At 43.5% G+C, this 20872-nt stretch overlaps 1 protein-coding gene across 3 annotated transcripts in view; it reads right to left on the bottom strand.

The window, feature by feature from the left end:
* The window catches only part of pof1b (POF1B actin binding protein), a 95221-nt gene that overhangs the window by 54208 nt on the left and 20141 nt on the right, over window positions 1-20872 (bottom strand). For all 3 annotated transcript variants that reach the window (XM_067996901.1, XM_067996900.1, XM_067996902.1), the window contains 4 exons: window positions 11205-11297; window positions 8991-9113; window positions 7835-7942; window positions 6803-6952 (listed from right to left, as the gene is read on the bottom strand). In XM_067996901.1, the coding sequence (XP_067853002.1) occupies window positions 6803-6952; window positions 7835-7942; window positions 8991-9113; window positions 11205-11297 (474 nt within the window). The remainder of the gene's footprint in view (window positions 1-6802; window positions 6953-7834; window positions 7943-8990; window positions 9114-11204; window positions 11298-20872) is intronic.

Here is a 20872-nt window from a genome sequence, read left to right as displayed (position 1 = left end):
AACGTCAGCCATCTCCTCCAAACTGGAGCCACTGCATCAACCTCAGCCATTTCCCCCAAACTGGAGCCACTGTGTCAACACCTTCTCCAAACTGGAGCCACTGTGTCAACACCTCCTCCAAACTGGAGCCACTGTGTCAACACCTCCTCCAAACTGGAGCCACTGTGTCAACACCTCCTCCAAACTGGAGCCACTGTGTCAACACCTCCCCCAAACTGGAGCCACTGTGTCAACCTCAGCCATTTCTCCCAAACTGGAGCCACTGTGTCAACACCTCCTCCAAACTGGAGCCACTGTGTCAACCTCAGCCACCTCCTCCAAACTGGAGCCACTGTCAACACCTCCTCCAAACTGGAGCCACTGTGTCAACCTCAGCCATTTCCCCCAAACTGGAACCACAATACCTATCTCTCACGAATTTCCCTTTCAAAACTGCTATCTTTATTCCCCTCCACCCTTGCTAACTATGGCCAATTGCATACCTCCCTTTCCTTTTCAAGGTTCTGATGTTGTCATCTCCAAGCTCCATGTCCATCTCCCCTGCAATTCCATTTGAATCCTTCCACTCCAGCTTTTGCCCCTCCAACAGCACTGAAGTAGCCCTTACCAAAGTCATGAATTACATTCTCTGAGATTGTGACCAAAGTGCATAATCCCTTCTGATAGTTCTGCAGTCTCTGATATGGTCGACTATGCCATCCTCCTCCAGTGCCTCTCCCCTATTGTCCAGCTCTGTGCAACTGAAATTGCTTAGTTCCACTCTCTGATCATCACCTCAGCATCTTCAGCAATGGCTTCTCTTCTCACCCCTACATCTCACCTCTGGAATCCTTGAAGGAACTATCCTTGGATCCTGCCTCTTCCTCATCCACATGCAGCCTCTTGGTAACATGGGGTCAGCTTCCACAGGTAGACAGATGACACCCAGCTCTATCACTCCACAACTCTCTCAATTCCTTCACTGCTGCTGTGTTATAAGACTGCTTGTCCAACATCCAGTCTTGGACGAGTCTTAACTTTCTCCAGCTTAACACTGGAAAGATCAAAGTTATCATCTTCCGCCTATTACAATCTCCGCTCCCTCACCACTGACTCCACCCCGTCCCAGGTAGTGGCTGAAGCTAAACCAGATCATTTACAACCTCAGTGCCCTGTCTGACTCCAAGCTGAGTTTCTAAACCTATATTCTCCATCACAAAGAATACCTACTTCCACTTCTGCCCATCCACTACTGAATCCCTCGTACATGTCCGTGTCAACTCCAGACTCGATTATTCCAATGCTCTCCTTGCTGGCCTCCTATCCTTTACCCTCCATAAATTTCAGCAGGTCCAAAACGCTACAACTTATACCCTATCCTGCACCAAGTACCGCTGGCCCGTCATCCTTGCCTTCGCTGACCTATAATTAGCTCCCTTTCATCCAAAGCTTCAAAATTAAAATTCTTGCAATCTTTAAATATCTCATGGCCTCGCCCCCTGCAGCCTCTTACAACCTTAAGCCCCCACCCACCTGCCCACCCTCTGAGCTTTCCAGTCCTCTGACTCCAGCCTCTTTTAATTCTCCCTCCCTTTGTACTGCCATTGGCAGCCATGCCTTCAGCTGCCAGGATGCCACATTCTGCTCGTCTTCCCTAAACCACTCTGCCACAATCTCCATCTTTAAAACCCCTCTTAAAACTAACCTTTTCAACTATGCTTTTGATTACCCCATCTAATCTTTCCTTCTTTGTCTTGGCACCTGTTTTCTTCATGCCTCGGGTCACTTTTCTGTGTTAAATGTACAATATCAAAGCAAGTTGTTGTTGTTGTTGAATTTCCCATCCCAAAACAGTGGGCTATAAATTGGGTCGTGTAGCACCCAAATGGGTCCTACGTGGCCTCCTAAGGACCCAAAATGGCTTCCGCAATGCACGTGCACATTTCTAGTGTGACGTGCGCCGGACGCCATCTTAGTAAAGGTGTTCGCGCACACGCAGATAACTAATGCCAGCAGCACGTAATGGAGGGAGAATATGCGGTAGATCAATGTGCAACGCTGATTTAAAGGGACAGATGCGATTTTGGAACTCAACGCTCCAGTCAATCCACTGTCTTAACTTCGCACAGCTGAACAGGTCTTAAACAACATGGTGGCACCCCCCCCCCCCCCCAACCCCCCAACCCCCCAACAAGCGCTATTTAAAGGGATCATGCAGGAGTTACAGATTAGTTGCTGGATTATTAGTTTTGGCTGCTGATGTATTTGTATCTGTTTTAGGAGGTCTCCTATACTTGAATACTAGGACTAGGGGACATAGCCTAAAAATTAGAGCCAGGACTTGCAGGAGTGAAGTTAGGAAACGCTTCTACACGCAAAGGCTGGTTGAAGTTTGGAATGCTCTTCTGCAAACGGCAGGTGATGCTAGCTCAATTGTTAATTTTATATGTGAGATTGATAGATTTCTGTTAACCAAAAGGTATTAAGGGATATGGGGCTAAGGAGGATATATGGAGTTAGGTCACAGATCAACCATGATCTCACTGAATGGCTGAACAGGCTCGAGGGGCGAAATGGCCTACTCCTGTTCCTATCTTCCTATGTTCCTATAATAAAGTTTCAATACTCTACAGGGAGTGGGCTGGCCAGCTAATAGGCAACAGTAAGGGCACTGGAAGAGTGGCAGGGGTGGGACAGGAATGTTGTCACCCTGAGAGAGGACAGCAGGTTCATGTTCTATGGAGCCACTGCCACTTGCTGCCTCCTGTTGTGCGCCACCTTTTCCTGCAAGAAAGCGGGAAGTGTGTCGGTCAGTGTCCTACAAGATGTTTGGGTGATGTGGCTGTCATGGTTGAATAGCTGCCTGTATGTGACCTGAGTTGTGGGTATGTGGCTTGCAACAGTGGTAATGTGTGAGTGTGAGAGGAAGCATCTGATTGGAAGAGTTTAGTACTGATTGAAAAGTGTTTGTTGGTATGTGGGTGATGGGGGAGGGGGGGCGGTGTAGTGTGTGGAGCAGTGGATGTGGCTTGTGGTGCAGTTGGTAGGAGATGCCACTTGACAGTTGACCTCACTCACCTTGACCACTTGTGTCAAAGCATTGAACCTCTTCCTGCACTGCATCCATGTTCACGGTGCTATGCGTCTGGCATTGATTTTGTCTCCTACTGCCTCGGGAACATATGTCTGGGGGGCCTCGTGCCCCCCCCACCCCTACGGATATAGGATACCCCTCCTTCTGTCCACCTCTTCCACCAAGGTCTCTAGTGCATCATCAGAGAACCTTGGTGCGCGCTCTCTCGCAGGCCCGGTACAAACTCAGATCGGCAGATTGGGGAGATCTGGTGTGCAGATTGGGGAGATCTGGTGTGCAGATTGGGGAGATCTGGTGTGCAGATTGGAGGATGTGGGATTCAGTAGTGCACAACATTTATTTAATGTTTTAATATAACTCAACAGTTTGTAAACATAGGGACGGGACCTGCATCTGTGTTTTGTGTGTGTGATGTCTGATCTCTGTTCAGACTGCGTGAGGACCTGTATCTTATATTTTGCAAATAAGAGGTGCAGGCTGCCTTTACAGAATAAATAACAGAACTGAAACAGGCCATTCAGCCCAAATTGTCTATACTGGTGTTTATGCTCCACACGAACGTCCTCCCACCCTCCTTCATCTAGTCCTATCAACATAACCTTCGATTTCTTTCTCCCTCATGTGCATATCAAGCTTCCCCTTAATTGAGACTGCCAATTTGTACTGAACTGTGGGCAATTTTGTGCTGTGAGCCTACACCCCTGGGAGCTGGGTTAAGACTGTCGAAATTGATCTCACTTAGGATTTTTACAACTAGCAGAGAGAGAGAAAACAATAGTTTCATCTACCAGACTGGGCTACAGTTGAAGGCGAAAAGGTAATATGTTAAACCAATATGCCACCCAGTCACTGAAATAGCTGCTCATAAAACAAAAATCATCATAAGCTAACAAAATTAGATGAATGGACAGTGCAATGATAATGGCAATCTGGGCTATTGAGTTTGAATCTAGACACTGGGGGTTATATTGGATAATCCCCAAAACCAGGCGCAGGGGTCTTGATGCACGATTAACTCGCGCCCAGTCGTTGAGATGCAGGCAGCACGTAACAGTTGTGCTGCCAGGTGATTTACCTGATTGCTGCATCCAGCCAGCGCTACCTGCACTGTTGAGTGGCTGCTCACCAGCAGGGGGACCCCGATATCGCGAGTAGCTAGCATCTCAACAACTGGGCGCGAGTTAATCCTGCATTGCGACCCCTGGGCCCGGTTTCGGGGATTATCCAATATAACCCCCAGTGTCTAGATTCAAACTCAATAGCCCAGATTGCCATTATCATTGCACTGTCCATTCATCTAATTTTGTTAGCTTATGATGATTTTTGTTATATGAGCAGCTGTTTCAGTGACTGGGTGACATATTGGTTTAACATATTATCCTTTCGCCTTCAACTGTAGCCCAGTCTGGTAGATGAATGTCTCATGTTCTCTCTCTCTCTGCTAGTTGTAAAAATCCTAAATGAGATCAATTTCGACAGTCTTAACCCAACTCCCAGTGGGTGTAGGCTCACAGCACAAAATTGCCCACAATTCAGTACAAATTGGCAGTCTCACTTAAGGGGAAGCTTGATATGCACACGAGGGAGAAAGAAATAGAAGGTTATGTTGATAGGACTAGATGAAGGAGGGTGGGAGGAGGCTCGTGTGGAGCATAAACACCGGTATCGACCAGTTGGGCTGAATGGCCTGTTTCAGTTCTGTTATTTTTTTATGTAATCACTCAAAAGGGTATATATTCATGATGGTGCAATACCCAGTCCTTCTCGCAGGTTGGCAAGTGAGACAATTCAAACCATCATATTATGGAGTGCTCATTTGATTTTGGGTTTAAAAGCTATAGTGAGGGAGGATTTCCTCTGGTCTCTGCATTCACAACATGGGAACACGGCAACAAGATTGCCTCTGATCACCAATTTTAGTAAAATGGTAAATAATACCTTTTCAAAATCTTAAAATTTCGCCAGAAATAAGAAATCATCCCACTGCGTTTACAACATTACTAATATATAGTGAGCAGAGGAATTTTTTCCCACAGCTCAGATAGAGTAGAGGAAGTTTTACTCTTGTATCTGAAGCATATTATACCTGATATGGGAGTTTGTGATGTTGATACAAGGTGACTAGAGAAGAAAAGAGTTCCCTTTCCCAGAACTGACATTTCCATTTTAATGCAGACTGGAGCAGTACAGCAGACATGGCCTTATGTAGATTATATCCTTCTGTCACTAACCCTTTACCTCCATCCTCAGAATTTTCCTACCCATCAATGCTACAGGCTAAACTTCTCCAAAATGGAGGACATGATCCTGGCCTGGGACATTCTGAAACAAATGCAGGAAGTCTGCCCTATCATGTGGGCAGAGAAGGGTTTTATGTACCTTAGCACAGCTGTGATGTCCAACCTCTCAGCCCTTTACAAGAAAACTCGTCCCAACATTTATACAGACCTGAACAGTTCGAACAGTCTGCCCATCTTGCTGCTGGGTAGTGCAAGGCCTATGAAGATGAACATTCTTCCCCGTCTTCCCGAAAAAGTGTACAAATATTCTGAAATTTCCTTACATCTGGTTATTTTCTCTAACAGTCTGGCACTGAGTAAGTATCCAATACTGACCTACTTAGCAGGGATAAGACTGAGAGTGCCAGTCAGAGAGGGTTGGCCAGTTCTGGTGAAGAGTTACTCTTGAAGTGTCAACTTATTCTTCACATTTAGATGCTGATTGATATTCTCTGCATTTCCAGTATCTTGTGTTTTATTTTTATTTTAAGACTTTGTTCCCATTCATAAGTTCTTTGTGAATACATAGGATTCGGGCCTCCAAGGCTTTAACCCAAAACAATACCAATTCTCAGTTTTAATATTTTCAGGATGGACAATACAAAATAATGTAGACACTTACTTTAGTTAGCCTGGAAATTTGAGGTTAATTTGTATAATTGGAAAAGGACTATACATACATATTAGTATGCAATTTAATTGGAAAAATAATACACATTATATACCAAGTATGCTACTTAATGTGAGAAATACCACATATTCGGTACCAGTATGCAATTTATAACACTGTAGTAAGACTTGCAGATACTTACTTAAAATTGTGATTATGTCAACACTCATTCTGATAAGGTAAAGGCCAGTTTTAGTATTCCATAGTTGGGGACGGGTGAATCCAATTGCGATTCCCAATTGCTCGGTAGGTTGATCGCTGACATAACAACCAATTATTATCAAGTCATAAATTGTTCATCTTACTATATAAAGTCTGAACAGACTTCAGCAATGGTTTAAGGAGAATGCCTTACAAGCCAGAGATGTTTTACTGCTACAGGAATTCAATGTCATCTACCCTATCCCAGGACCACAGCCACAGTACCTGACTTTATGCATCGTCACCCCTTTTGCCATCTTGAAATGCAGCCACAATACCCAACCTCTAAAATACTCGCTCTAAACCCCAACTACAATATCCAACCTCTAAAATGCTCTCTAAACCCCAGATGCAATATCCCATCTCAAACATCTACCCTCCAAGCTGCAGGCACAGTACTGAACTGAAGGCAAAAACACTGCTTCAAATGTCCTCTTATTTTGTTTCTGATTCTTATACGGAATAAAGAAAACCTTTTTCTGGAATAAACGGTAACAGTTTAATACAGTCTTTAAATATCTAACACAGTAATGTGAAACAGACTGTATAGTTAGAAACCTCCAAATGTAATTATAGTACCTGGGTTGGTAGAGGACTCCTGACTGGTGTAGGACTCGGTCTTCCTGAGTTTCTCAGCTGGGTTTGATCACAGTTCACATCAAATTCCTGGGAAGTGATGGAGCTCCGTGCACTCCGAGACCGTATGTATTCACTTGGAGAGCTCACTATCTGCAACAGAAACAAACACTAGCTCAGACTTGCATTCTTCATCCCCAGCCCTCTCCAGGCAGATTATAAGGATCCAGACTAGTAGCCACTGGTTGCATCAATTTTGTCATTTTACAGTTAATTTATTGGATTTTAATTTTGATCTTCAAGTTAGCAGCTTAACCTTTAACCTTTCGATAAAATACTTTTAATCTATTTGAAAACGTGCACATCCACTTTTAGCATCAATTAACACGAATATGCTTATCCCATTTCAAAACAAAGTACAAGTGACAGAGTCATATTTGGTAAAGAAGTTTTAAAATGCAGATATTTAAATAGTTTTTGAATAGAAAACCCCAGCCCAGATTATTTATACCAAAACAATGCAAATGGAGTCACATTGACTAAAATGTGACATTGAATTAGATCACACCCAACCTTTAATTATCTCTGTCTGGATTTTTGGAAAACAGATTGAAGTCCCAAGCCTCTCCCAACAAAATAAATAATTTGAACTGAAGCAAGTTTTTCCTCATTATTTTACGTACACCAACGTTCACCAAGCTGGGGAAGCCACATATCCTTACTTCAGAGTTGGCCTCAATTTGCATCAAAAAGAGAAAGCTCTAACCTAGCTCAGCCAAATTAAAGGAAATCCACAATTTGTAAACGGTGCACCTACCCATCTACCTCTAATCCACTATTTCATCCATTTCTGGTAATTTGCAACCAGCACACATCAGTCCTGGATACATAGAACATAAGTAGGCCATAACCAATGGGAGCAACTATTACTCTTATCATAAACAACTGCAATATAAGATAGTCCTTAAAATTCTCACCAACTAGTGTGAAAAACTGCATTATTAAAAAACTTGAAATACGTGTAGTCGCTTATACCTGTATAGGACTCTGCACATTTCTGATGTGGCTTTGGATGTTTTGCCAGTTAGTTTGCGAGCATCCCATGTCCTGACACCATTGGAGATCCTTTGAGTTGTTGTATGTCTAACAGAAACAAATGCCAGTTAGACTTGACTTCATCATCCCAGGATGACTTCAAAACTCAGACCTCACCATCGCAGACTATATCCATCTTTTAACTTTACTATTAACGAATATTTAAAATTCAATTTACGTGGTTAACTTGTTCAAAAAGCTTTCTGAGGAATTTTTTATCATGCTCAAATTTAGGGATATGATTGCTGACAACTTTCTTCACTTCTGGCACCCAGTGTTCGCATTGAACCCTTCCAGATCCGGTCAGTACAGCACAGATTAGATACAAAGTTAAACCTCCTCAAACCTGTCCTGACAATGATGCTAACTTTCACCTTCACCACCTGCACAGTAATATCTGGCGCAATAGATTACCTTGCCCAAACTAGAACCCGCCTGATTTATATCCCAATGCTTTCAGAAGAATATTCCATATTGCACCATTTTTCATACCAATTTTCAGGGATTGTGACTCTGAAAATCAAAGATTGGAACTGCCAATCTCACCAATAAAAACACTGGTTTTGGAAATAACAAAATTTATCTTAAGGAGCATTTACACTTTTGCAGACTTGTCTAAAATCGTTGGATGTTGTTCTTTGTATACAAATAGATTTTGTCCACTCTAAAGGGCTTTCATTTATACTTAGCCTCAACAACAAAAAAACCCAACAAAATCATAAATCTTGGTGGGGACATGGGGTTGGTTGGTGTGAACCAAAATGCAATGGGGGAAAAAAAGAGGGACTGACTTCATTCTGACTGGAGACAACAACAAAAGCTCATCAGAGCTGTAGTTGACTCACAGGCTTTATAACGAGTACAAACAATTAAAGGGATAAGTTTCGATACGCCAAACTGCCTAACAGTGGCTACAAATGAATTAATCTAATGATTCAACTTTATTATAAAAGGTGCAAGTGAACAGAAATTAATTTTATTGGAATTAATTCTGTCACTTTTTTACTACTTCAATTTCTAAGAGAATATAAAAATATTAGCAGGTGATATCCAAACATGGTTATAAAATTGACAATCACACTGTGATAATTCATACCTGCATTGGAGAGGTTGGATCAATTGTCACATAGGTTTTATGCACCACGACTTCAGAATTTTTGGGAATATTTAATCCTTTCATGCTTTGAGCCAGTATATATTGATGCTGTTTGTTCTGCATCTGTACCAGAAACAAATGGAAGTTTAGATAAGATTTTAAAGTGATGAACTAAAACCTCCTCCTTGCCCATAACACAGCAAGGCAAGGCTTCAGAAGCCAGAATGCAAACCACATCACTCAATTAAAACAAATTACTGTGAAAGAAAAGAAATAAAAGGAAAGAAAAGAAAAAGAAGGAACTTGCATTTATATAGTGCTTTTCACATCCTCAGGATGTCCCAAAGCACTTCACAGCCAATATGAGTTGACCCACGGGCTGCACAATGAGTACAAACATATTGGAAGGATAAGCATCGATAGACTTAATTGCCTTTTCTCATGCTTTTATGTAAGCGTAACTCCACAATAATATAGAGAGCCTAACAGTGGATGAATTAATCTAATGATTCAACTTTTTGTTTAGAAGCCACATTGATTAAAAATTTAAATTTGTAACCAATTAAAATTTTAGTCAACTTTTAAGGGGACATATATTATAATGTGTCCACTGGTGTTCTCCCAATAGGAGCAGGTAGCGGCATGAATTCAAGTGGTCAGATATCCACTGCCCTTATGATTCAATGGTTTTTGATTTGTGAACTATGAACAGTTGGCAAAGTTCTTAAACAATTGAATCTTGAGGCCCAAACACATAATGGAAAATGAGTTCAACAAAAATAAAAATGCAATAGGGCATCGTTTATACAGTATGTTCTACAACTTCTGAGATATCCAGCAGTTTTCAAAAAGAACTTTGCTGTATCTACTTTTACTATCTTCAATTTACCTCAGTTCTAAAGTATGAGACCAAGAAAGTAAAGTCCAACTTTAGCTGCAGATACTATTTTAGATAGATCGGTCTATCAACCTCTACTGAAACTAATCATCATACACCTTTATTTCAGCCCATTTATATTAAACCAGGCAACCAACTATAAAATAAATTGGGAAAACCATACATTGCCCTTAACAAGAGATGTAAAGAGAGGGTCTTACCATTAGTATCCCTGTTAAAAATAATTATGTTCAACATTCTCACATTTCCTGTACTTTTGTTGAAAATATTGTTTAAACTATAGTGCAGGTCACCTCAGGAAAGCTTGTCTGGCAGCATACAATCTTGCTTTAGGACAAGATGGTCATTCACAAAATTGAGCTTTAAGGGATCAGACAGTATGAAGAGAAGAACATCCAAGAGGAATCTTGGACGTAGATATGTTAAGAAGAGGGGTAAAGGAGTCTGAAGATTTAGTAAATTGGAGAGACAGAGTTTTTTTTTAAAAAGTAAAGGGGGGGAAATAGGAAACTAGAAAGAGTGCCATAGAATCCACCTTTAAATGACTGCAAACTGAAGTTATGATCTCCGAACAATTGAACAGGCAGCTGGAGTTATATGAGAATCACAAGTGCTAATACTTTCATGTCAATGGAAAGTAATTTTGGGTGTGCATTGATATGGAACTGGTAATATAATTCTGGATTCAAGTCCTGAACTGACTCCCAAAAGCATTAAAGCCAATCAGTGTGGGCCCTTTCCAGGAGCAGATGTATTACTGTTTGGATTTTGTACTCGGTGGTATATGACTTCACACCATTGGGAAGCTGTTGGCAGCTCCTGGGAACTTTAGTCTTTTTCATGTCATGACAAAGCAATGCTGCCACCCATTCTCTCCTGTGACAATCACAGGGAAGCAAAGCTTCACACATGCATATAACTCCGCTCTTGGCAGCTGTGGTTCACATTCTGAGGTTACTTGTCTCAGAATAGTAGTGTAGTATAGCCACGCCCTTAAGCAGAATTGAAGATATGCAACTGTTGTTATCAAGATTGTACTGCAATAAACACAAATGGTTTTGAAAATGAAACAAATCTTCAAAAAGATCATTTCATATATTCAGAGGAATTACTTTCTCGGTAGGTTCTACAAAAACTCAAACAAAGGAGAATATTTATAAATTAAATTGAACTTTATTTTGTCACACACAACTATCATTAAGTGAACTGGGATTAAATCTGCCACTCTATCATTTGTAAATTAGTATGGCAAAATAAAAATGTCAAGATAATAACAGGTTCTGTCTGGACATGCTTGTGAAAGTGATTACTCATACCTCTGTGGGGCTTGGCAGCCCCATTTGCCTCATACTGCTCTGTTCATAGGTGACATCATTTCCCCGTTGATATTGTTGCTGACCATCCTGCACCTGCACAAAAAGAACCACCTTAGACATAAGCTATTCAGCAACATTTTCTAGTCCATAGTGGCCACACCCTATTCCGTTGAATTTTATGGTTAATGAGTATGCTGTCACATTTTTAAAATTGTGTAGCATTTTTGATTTATTGGCTGCAGAAAGGTTACTTTTACAAACAAACCCATCGCACCATTAAAATAACCTATTGCCAAGATTTAAAAGGATTCATCAAGTACACAGGATCGTTGGCGGCCCCAGCAACATGTGCTGCTCATGGACTTTCAGGCTAATAGTTTACACTTGTGGTTCCCAATTTGGCCAATTCAATGTTGGACATGTCATTGGAGCAGGAATTGGGGGAGGGGGAGGGATGGAAGACAATAAAACTTGAGCCGTTCTCATGCATCTCTAAATGGCTGATTCAAGATGAACTATGGTAGAACCCTACAAACAGGTCACCGGCCTCAGTCAGGAACAGTGCTTGATGCAGGTGGGAACGATGTTTATAGTAATTGTCCACATCACATGGAAGGATTATTGATTATTGGAAAAATTAAGGAGCGGGGGGGATAAGAGTGGCTAGTGGTTGAAAGAACAGGGACAACGGACTGGTCACCTCTTGCAGTCAACTGTAAAAATGAACTCTCGAAGCAGTCAGTGAGAGTTTGCACCCGAGTCCGAAGTTACCCCATACAACAGGGATGTATGATGTGGAGATGCCGGTGATGGACTGGGGTTGACAATTGTAAACAATTTCACAACACCAAGTTATAGTCCAACAAATTTATTTTAAATTCCACAAGCTTTCGGAGGCTTCCTCCTTCCTCAGGTGAACGGTGTGGAAATGAAATTTTCGAATCCTTCGCATTTGAAAATCACAGAACAATGCCTGGTGATTACTGCCCGTTGCCAAGGCAATCACAGTAAGCAGACAGAGAGGTGTCAACTAAAAGGCCACCGAATATACAAACCCCCAAAAAAAGAGAGAGAGAGAGAGAGAGAGAGAGAAGGAAGACAGTCAATGACCCGTTATATTAAAAACAGATAACATTTGTTCGCTGGTGGGGTTACGTGTAGCGTGACATGAACCCAAGATCCCGGTTGAGGCCGTCCTCATGGGTGCGGAACTTGGCTATCAATTTCTGCTCGACGATTTTGCGTTGTCGTGTGTCTCGAAGGCCGCACCCATGAGGACGGCCTCAACCGGGATCTTGGGTTCATGTCACACTGCACGTAACCCCACCAGCGAACAAATGTTATCTGTTTTTAATATAACGGGTCATTGACTGTCTTCCTTCTCTCTCTCTCTCTCTCTCTCTTTTTTTGGGGGTTTGTATATTCGGTGGCCTTTTAGTTGACACCTCTCTGTCTGCTTACTGTGATTGCCTTGGCAACGGGCAGTAATCACCAGGCATTGTTCTGTGATTTTCAAATGCGAAGGATTCGAAAATTTCATTTTCACACCGTTTGCCTGAGGAAGGAGGAAGCCTCCGAAAGCTTGTGGAATTTAAAATAAATTTGTTGGACTATAACTTGGTGTTGTGAAATTGTTTACAACAGGGATGTAGGCAGAGGGATTCTCCAGTGTTTCAACACTCAAACCTTGCAGTCGGCATATGTAAAGTGTGGTGCAAATTAGTCAATTTGTGGCATAGGGAACTCTGAATCTCCACTAATAGGACTCAATGGATCAAGGAACATCTATAGAACATGGCAAAAAGTCAAAGATCAGAGAAACATTTTCAATAGATTCTGTAAAACAAAAATTACAAATTATGCCATTCCCAGTTATACCAGTAATCACATTTCTGAAAACATACCAGGTGGTGTTAAAAGACTTTAATAATTTATTAATGGTATTACAACTGAAGTTTCATTTGCCAAACAATCTGGTTAGCAACATTTCAAAGGGCACTCATATGAACAGATATTGGTGTGAATGTAATGATTTTTAAATAGTATTAGGTCATCTTTAGTTCAAATCATGCTAATTCAACTTATAACTGAGGCTCTGGGCCTCGGCCTGATTATTGATATTGATTACAAAATGGTAGAAATAACATCCTAGATTATTCAATTTGAACATATTAAATTTAACAATATCAGAATATTTCACTCAATCCATGATTCATACTTTTCCAGTAGATTAAAAAATATACAAATAAAACACTGGATGCTTTGCAGTGGATCATTGCCGCTCTGAGGAAAGATGGAGACCACTCTATGTCTTATACTGAGTTTTTCCAGTAAGTTGCCTCTATCCAATGATACAAGTTAGTTATTTAAATTCTTATTTAAAAATGCAATTCTTTTCCATGTCAGTTAATTAGCTGTTCATTAGCAGCTTCTTAGATTTGGGTTACAGTTTGGCTCTCAGTGATTTAACCAAGGATACTCGCTAACTTGTGGCTGAGAAGCTTAATTCCAAGCAGCGACTTGGTTTAAGGGTCCAACACAAAACTCATTTTTAACAGAACTTTTTCCCTTATTTCCAGAAATGCACTCAATACTTTGCCATGTTTTTTTCTTCACTCTGTCCTAGCAAAAACCTTCAGCTGCAACCTCATAACAGCACTCCATCAATCCATTTCCATTTCTCATAATATCATGTGATGTCTCTGTGCGTATTGCCAACTGAAGAAGAACAGTTTTGTGCTGTGGGTCCATGCCCATTAGGAACTGGATGGAGACTGTCCCACTTCAGGTAGCACCACCCTTACACCCAGACAGAGGAGACTTTCATCCCAACAATCTCAGCTAGAGTTCAACCAAGATCCCAGAGATCAAAGCAGGTAACTCACTGCACCACCCAGGTGCATTCATAGTGTTTTAAAACAGAAACAGACACCTGCCTTTTAGTTTTTAAAAAAAAGCAGGTGAATGTTTGTTTTAAAAGCACAAGTATGCACAGAATTCCACTTCTTGTTGGAACAGAACAACCGGCTAGACAACTTCTGATTCACAACAGCCAACCTAACTGCAAATTACGAGACATCCACTAGTAAGCTTGGTGATCTTTAGTCTTTTCACACAGAAGTGGTTATTTTCCCCTCAAGAGATTGAATTTAAAGTTGGTTTTAACAAAAATACAGCTAAAGTGATGAATGGTTGTTAGAGTGGGAGCAAGAGATGTAATGCACTTGGAAGAGTGGAACTGGCTCAAATCCTGCTGAGAGCGGCAACAGAGGCTTGAGCACTGACTTGCTTAAACCAGTACAAACCACACCTTGTAGCTAATGTAGCTAACTCCAGCTGACGAGCTAGCAATGGCACAGGTGCAATGGGCTGATTGGCCTCCTTCTGTGCCTTGTTTTCTATAATTTTTCGATGTGATAACTTGCTGTCATAAGATACAGGACCTACCAAGTGGGTAGAGAACGTAGCACATAATTTGGCAGACCCAAAAGGGCAGAACTGACCAAAATGTTTTTTTCATTGAGAAACCAAAGTTGTAGTGTAGGATATTATCAAGAATGAAGAAAGTAAAAGAGAAGCCAAGATAGTAGTGATTAGGTAGTGCAAAGCTTGGAGTTTAAAAGCCTGAAGATTGTATGAGGAAGGAAAGATTGAGGGAAGTAAAGGAATCCTACAGGTTTTAAGACCTGGAAAAGAAAATGCTAGAATAGTTGATTACAAAGTGAATTTTGATTTCAAGACTGTAGGAATGCAAGGTGCAGAAAAAAAATATAGGATTTGGAGCTTAGTAGAGGAAAAGTTCATGATAGTGTTCAAAAACAGAGTTCCATAGGTATCCAAGAGAGGAAACAAGATCAGCAGTGAAGTAACGGTGCTGAAAACCATACTGCCGATTACAGATCAGACTAGAACTTTCAAACCAATGGATAATGAACTTAAAAGGCAACAGAGCAATAGTTGGAGGGGAAAGAGGGATCACCTGCCTAAGAGATCAGGTACACACAATAAATTTCCAGGAAGATGGCAAAGTGGACTGAGAGCAAGAAAGATTGAAGAGACAGTAAAGTACAGGGTTAAGACAAGAAAGCAGAAGATCTGACAGACCTGAAGTTGGTCAGAATGCATGAGCAACAAAGTAACAATGATGATGTTGGGTTTGTCCATTGAGAGCTCATTTGATGGCTTGGTTAGTAAAGCCCACGTGCAGCTTAACCAAATGAACAAGGCGGCCCTGTTTTGAATCCTGGTCTGTGTTGAATTAGCTTATTTCAGCCAGTCTGCAGTAGAGGTGCCTAGAGTGGAAAATCAACCAGGCTTCCTACTCCCAGTATTAAGGTTGCCAATCTTCCCTGATTGCACGGGGGTCCCACGGAATTGATACTGAGGGGGTGATTTTAGAGGGCAATTGCGGGTGCGTTGGGGGAGGGGAGCTCCAAAAATCGTGGAAATCTCATTCGGGTTTGGAAGCCGGCTCCAACCGGTCGACTTCAGAGTTTCCCAGTGTGCGCACGGGCAACCCGAAAACAGAAGTCCCACAGGTAATTAAAGCCGGCGGGATGACAGTTAAAGAGCCAAATGTACCTCATTGAGGTACTTAATCTGTCGCAGGTAAAATGCCTTAGGTCCTTAGAAATTAAATTAAAAAACCATGGAAGTGAAATCACTAAATGAACCCACCTTTGCAACCTGCTCCAATGTCCCCCTCTTCACCACAACCCACCCCCTACTACCCCCCCGGTCTTCCCCTCTCTCTTTCACCACAACCCACCCCCTACTACCCCCCCGGTCTTCCCCTCTCTCTTTCACCACAACCCACCCCCCACCCCGGTCTTCCCCTCTCTCTTTCACCACAACCCACCCCCCACCCCGGTCTTCCCCTCTCTCTTTCACCACAACCCACCCCCCACCCCGGTCTTCCCCTCTCTCTTTCACCACAACCCACCCCCCACCCCGGTCTTCCCCTCTCTCCCTCCCAACCCCCGCCCCCCCCCACCCCGGTCTTCCCCTCTCTCCCTCCCCATCCCCCCCCCACCCCGGTCTTCCCCTCTCTCCTCCCCACCCCGGTCTTCCCCTCTCTCCTCTTCCCCCCCCCACCCCGGTCTTCCCCTCTCTCCTCTTCCCCCCCCCACCCCGGTCTTCCCCTCTCTCCTCTTCCCCCCCCCACCCCGGTCTTCCCCTCTCTCCTCTTCCCCCCCCCCCACCCCGGTCTTCCCCTCTTTCTTACCCCCCCCCCCAACCCCGGTCTTCCCCTCTCTCTCCCCCCCCCCCCACCCCCAGTCTTCCCTTCTCTCTATCCCCCCACCCCTCGCACCTTGGTCTTCCCCCCACCCCACCCCTCGCACCCCAGTCTTCCCCTCTCTCTACCCCCCCCCACCCCAGTCTTCACTTCTCTCTATCCCCCCACCCCTCGCACCTTGGTCTTCCCCCCCCCCACCCCTCGCACCCCAGTCTTCCCCTCTCTCTACCTCCCCCCACCCCAGTCTTCCCCTCTCTCTTCCCCTCGCACCCCAGTCTTCCCCTCTCTCTACCCCCCACCCCTGTCTTTCAGTCCAGCGCCGGATCTTCCATTCTCCCTGACCCCCCCCACCACTCCTCGCACCCCAGTCTTCCCCTCTCTCTTCCCCCCACCCCTCATACCCCAGTCTTCCCCTCTCTCTTTCCCCCCCACCCCAGTCTTCCCCTCTCTCTACCCCTCGCACCCCAGTCTTCCCCTCTCTCTACCCCTCGCACCCCAGTCTTCCCCTCTCTCTTTCCCCCCCACCCCAGTCTTCCCCTCTCTCTTCCCCCTCACCCTAGTCTTCCCCTCTCTCTTCCCCCTCACCCTAGTCTTCCCCTCTCTCTTCCCCTCGCACCCCAGTCTTCCCCTCTCTCTTCCCCTCGCACCCCAGTCTTCCCCTCTCTCTTTCCCCCCCACCCCAGTCTTCCCCTCTCTCTTCCCCCTCACCCTAGTCTTCCCCTCTCTCTTCCCCCTCACCCTAGTCTTCCCCTCTCTCTTCCCCCTCACCCTAGTCTTCCCCTCTCTCTTCCCCCTCACCCTAGTCTTCCCCTCTCTCTTCCCCCTCACCCTAGTCTTCCCCTCTCTCTTCCCCCTCACCCTAGTCTTCCCCTCTCTCTTCCCCTCGCACCCTAGTCTTCCCCTCTCTCTTCCCCTCGCACCCCAGTCTTCCCCTCTCTCTTCCCCTCGCACCCCAGTCTTCCCCTCTCTCTACCCCCCACCCCAGTCTTCCCCTCTCTCTACCCCCCACCCCAGTCTTCCCCTCTATCTTCCCCCCCCACCCCTGTCTTCCAGTCCAGCGCCGGATCTTCCATTCTCCCCGACCCCCCCCCCCCCCCCCCAAGGCTTCCGTTCCAGCGCCTGATGACGTTTCGCTCTCTCTCTTTCACGCACCCCCACACCTCGCGTTGCAGCTCATGACGGCAGCCAGTCCGTCAATCAGGCTGGCTGCCGGACGCAAAACCCGGAGAGGATGTTAATCATCATCAATCAACATGCGATCGGGTTGGAAATGGTAAGTTTTGTTCATGCGGGTTTGCCACGCGCACCTTCACCACCCGCCCCTCCCCCTCCCGCTGCCAACCCGCCACCATTGTAAAATCGAGCCCTTAATCTCCCAGGCGCTGCTGCTGGCGACACAGGAGAAAAGTACTTTGTATGCGCAGTTCACACCTGCATACCTCCATGACCCGGACTCTCAATTCCCGCTATTTCAAAATGTTAAACTGTCCATTTAAAAAAAACGTTTAATGTATCTCGAGTTTTATTTCCAAAAAACAACCACATTGGATTGTCAATCCAAACAGCCAATCAAACATTACACAATCCAATATAGTCATTAATAGCCAATCAACACCAGAAAGAAGTGGGGGGGGGGGGCGGACTGACAATTTGTCAATTCACTCATAACCCCCCCCACCCCACACCTCACATCCCCCCCCCCCACATCTCCTCCCCTGTCCCCCACCACCCCTCCCCTGTCCCCCACCACCAACAGAAATCCAGAGCAAGCAGCTGCACTGACTCACAATTTACTGCTTTTAAATCAGGAGGAAGATTCAGAAGTTCAACCAGCAACATAATACGCTCTTAAACAAAACCCACAAGGATGTAACTTTAAGGTATGTGGCAGTAAAAAGCATTAAACAGATGTGAAACAATCAGGAAATGAAAGGTATTTCTGTTAATTTTCTTTTTAAAATGGTCCAACCTGTTTAAAATTTCAAATGAGATTTCATCCCAGCAGGGACATACCTAACTGTCCTCTGCCTTTCACAATTTCACTCCGATTATCTTTCACTTTGCGAGGAATATCAAGTTTTTAAAAAAACACTGAAAACCATGTGCATACTGTTAAAGGAATTAATGTATAGAAAAAGGGTTGTTCTATCTTCGTCGGTGTAATAATGCAAACTATTTCGGTTCCACTCATTCCCATTGAGAGTATGTTAGACAAAGTGAACAAAGTTTGGAAATTCCAGTGGTGCATGTGAGTTTTTCAAAATGTCACGCCATCGAGCGTCACATGATCGACCCTCCAGGAATACGTACAACCAGAGTTAGCAACCCTACCCGCTGGGAAGTATGCACGTGTGGAAATCGGGAGATGACAGGATCTGGCTCAGCTGTGATGTCGCAAATGCCTCCAGAGGATCACTGTCTCGGCTTATACATGAGAAGTCACTATTTCAGCAAGGAAGCAGAAGCCAATCGGGCCGTTATAACTGTACATCAAGCATGAGTTAAATAACATCTTCATGAAAGGAAGAAAGTTAGCAAAAAAATGGTTTGCCCATTAGATAAATATATCTGACAGGTCTCAGGTATATTTTATACTGATTCAGGTGGTGTGGAATGTAGTTCAGTCATATGCAGTATCTTCTCAAATCAGTGAAACAGGCCATTAATTCTGTGGTTGTCATGGCTGGTAATGCAGGAAATGTGTAGTTAGCTTAGCGGCAGTGGTTGCCTGGGGTTTGATACGCAGCACATAATTTTTGCTAATTGTGGTTTCAGAGGATATAGCTGTTAAATGGTAAGCATGTTCTTCTAAGCCCATATACAGATCCATTCAAAAAACTCATTATGTCATGGGCTGAGATGTTCTTGACACACAAAGGATGGTCAACAGCTGGAGCAGGTTGACAGGAAGGGTGACTGATGCAAGGAACCTGAGCACATTTAAGAGACATTTAATGCTGCAATGAGAAGATGGTTGAGTTGGTATTCTGCAAGGATGAGATCATCCCATCTGATCATGTATAGCTGTGAAATACCAGCAGACCAGTTGGAGCATTAACAAGTTACAGTTTGAGAAAGCACATCCGGAGTTACATATCTCACACTGGATAGATGCCTGAATATTGCAGATATCCACTGAAAAGGAGTCCTAGATCTTTCAGATTAATTCTATAGACAGTTATAACAATCAGGAAGAATCCTGCACTGATTTTACCATTAACTTTCAAGTACTAAAGCTGTTGGTAATTTACATGCAAAATACTTGAATACTTATCAAGTATGTGACTGAATCATGGCTGCTGAGATGACGGATGGGAATTTAGTAGTCGTAGTAATATATTTTTTAATTAAACCCACTAAACAATAAAATTATTGAAACTAATCAACAATTAAGTCATAAAATTAGAAAATCAAGTGCACTCAAACAAACAAAAATAAAAAAAGGCCACTCCATCCACAGACCATGTACAAAGTGCTCCATCGTGGACATTAACCCACCCATTTAATCTCTTGAGAAAATGTTACACAAAGCTTCTTCCCATCTCCCTAAAGGTGACTCAAGCAAACCATAGGATATATACCTAACCTTCCAATCTACATTATACATTCTAAATCAATTACTTTCCTTAGTACAGCAGTTCCATAGTCCCAGTAACTCGGGAACCAACATGTCCCACAAATAACTTGATCTGAACCTGCACTTTTCATTTCAGTCCTCAATCCCATTCCTAACTCACATATTTATCCAGCTCTTTTTTATTAAAAAAAGTGCTAATTGCTTTTATCTGGGGATCTATTTCACATATCTATTACACTGTGGGGAAACTGACCAGTGTTGTTTTGAAGGTAAGGTGCTCAAAATTGCAGATAATATTCCAAATGTGCCCTCACTGGTAATCCATCACAGTATCATAGTAGCATCAAAGTACGATACAGCATAGAGGGAGGCCATTCGGCCCATCGTGCCTGTGCCGGATCTTTGGTAGAGCTATCCAATTAGTCCAATTCTCCTGCTCTTTCCCCATAGTCCTGTATTTTTTTTCCCTTCAAGTACTTATCCAATTCCCTTTTGAAAGTTACTATTGAATCTGCTTCCACCACCCTTTCAGGCAGCGCGTTCCAGATCATTACAACTCGCTGCGTAACAAAATGATTCCTCATGTCACCTCTGGTTCTTTTGCCAATTACCTTAAATCGGTGTCCTCTGGTTACCAACCCTTCTGCCACTGGAAACAGTTTCTCCTTATTTACTCTATCAAAACCCTTCATGATTTTGAACACCTCCATCAAATCTTCCCTTAACCTTCTCTGTTCTAAGGATAACAATCCCAGCTTCTCCAGTCTCTCCACATAACAAAGTCCTCATCCCAGGTATCATTCTAGTAAATTTGTTCAGGCCTTGACATCCTTCCTAAAGTGTGGTGCCCAGAAC

The sequence above is a fragment of the Heptranchias perlo genome, chromosome 15 (assembly GCF_035084215.1).
Source record: "Heptranchias perlo isolate sHepPer1 chromosome 15, sHepPer1.hap1, whole genome shotgun sequence".
Classification (NCBI taxonomy): Eukaryota; Metazoa; Chordata; class Chondrichthyes; order Hexanchiformes; family Hexanchidae; genus Heptranchias; species Heptranchias perlo.
The sequence above is the reverse complement of the archived record's forward strand: the minus strand, read 5'-3'. Positions and strand labels throughout refer to the sequence as shown.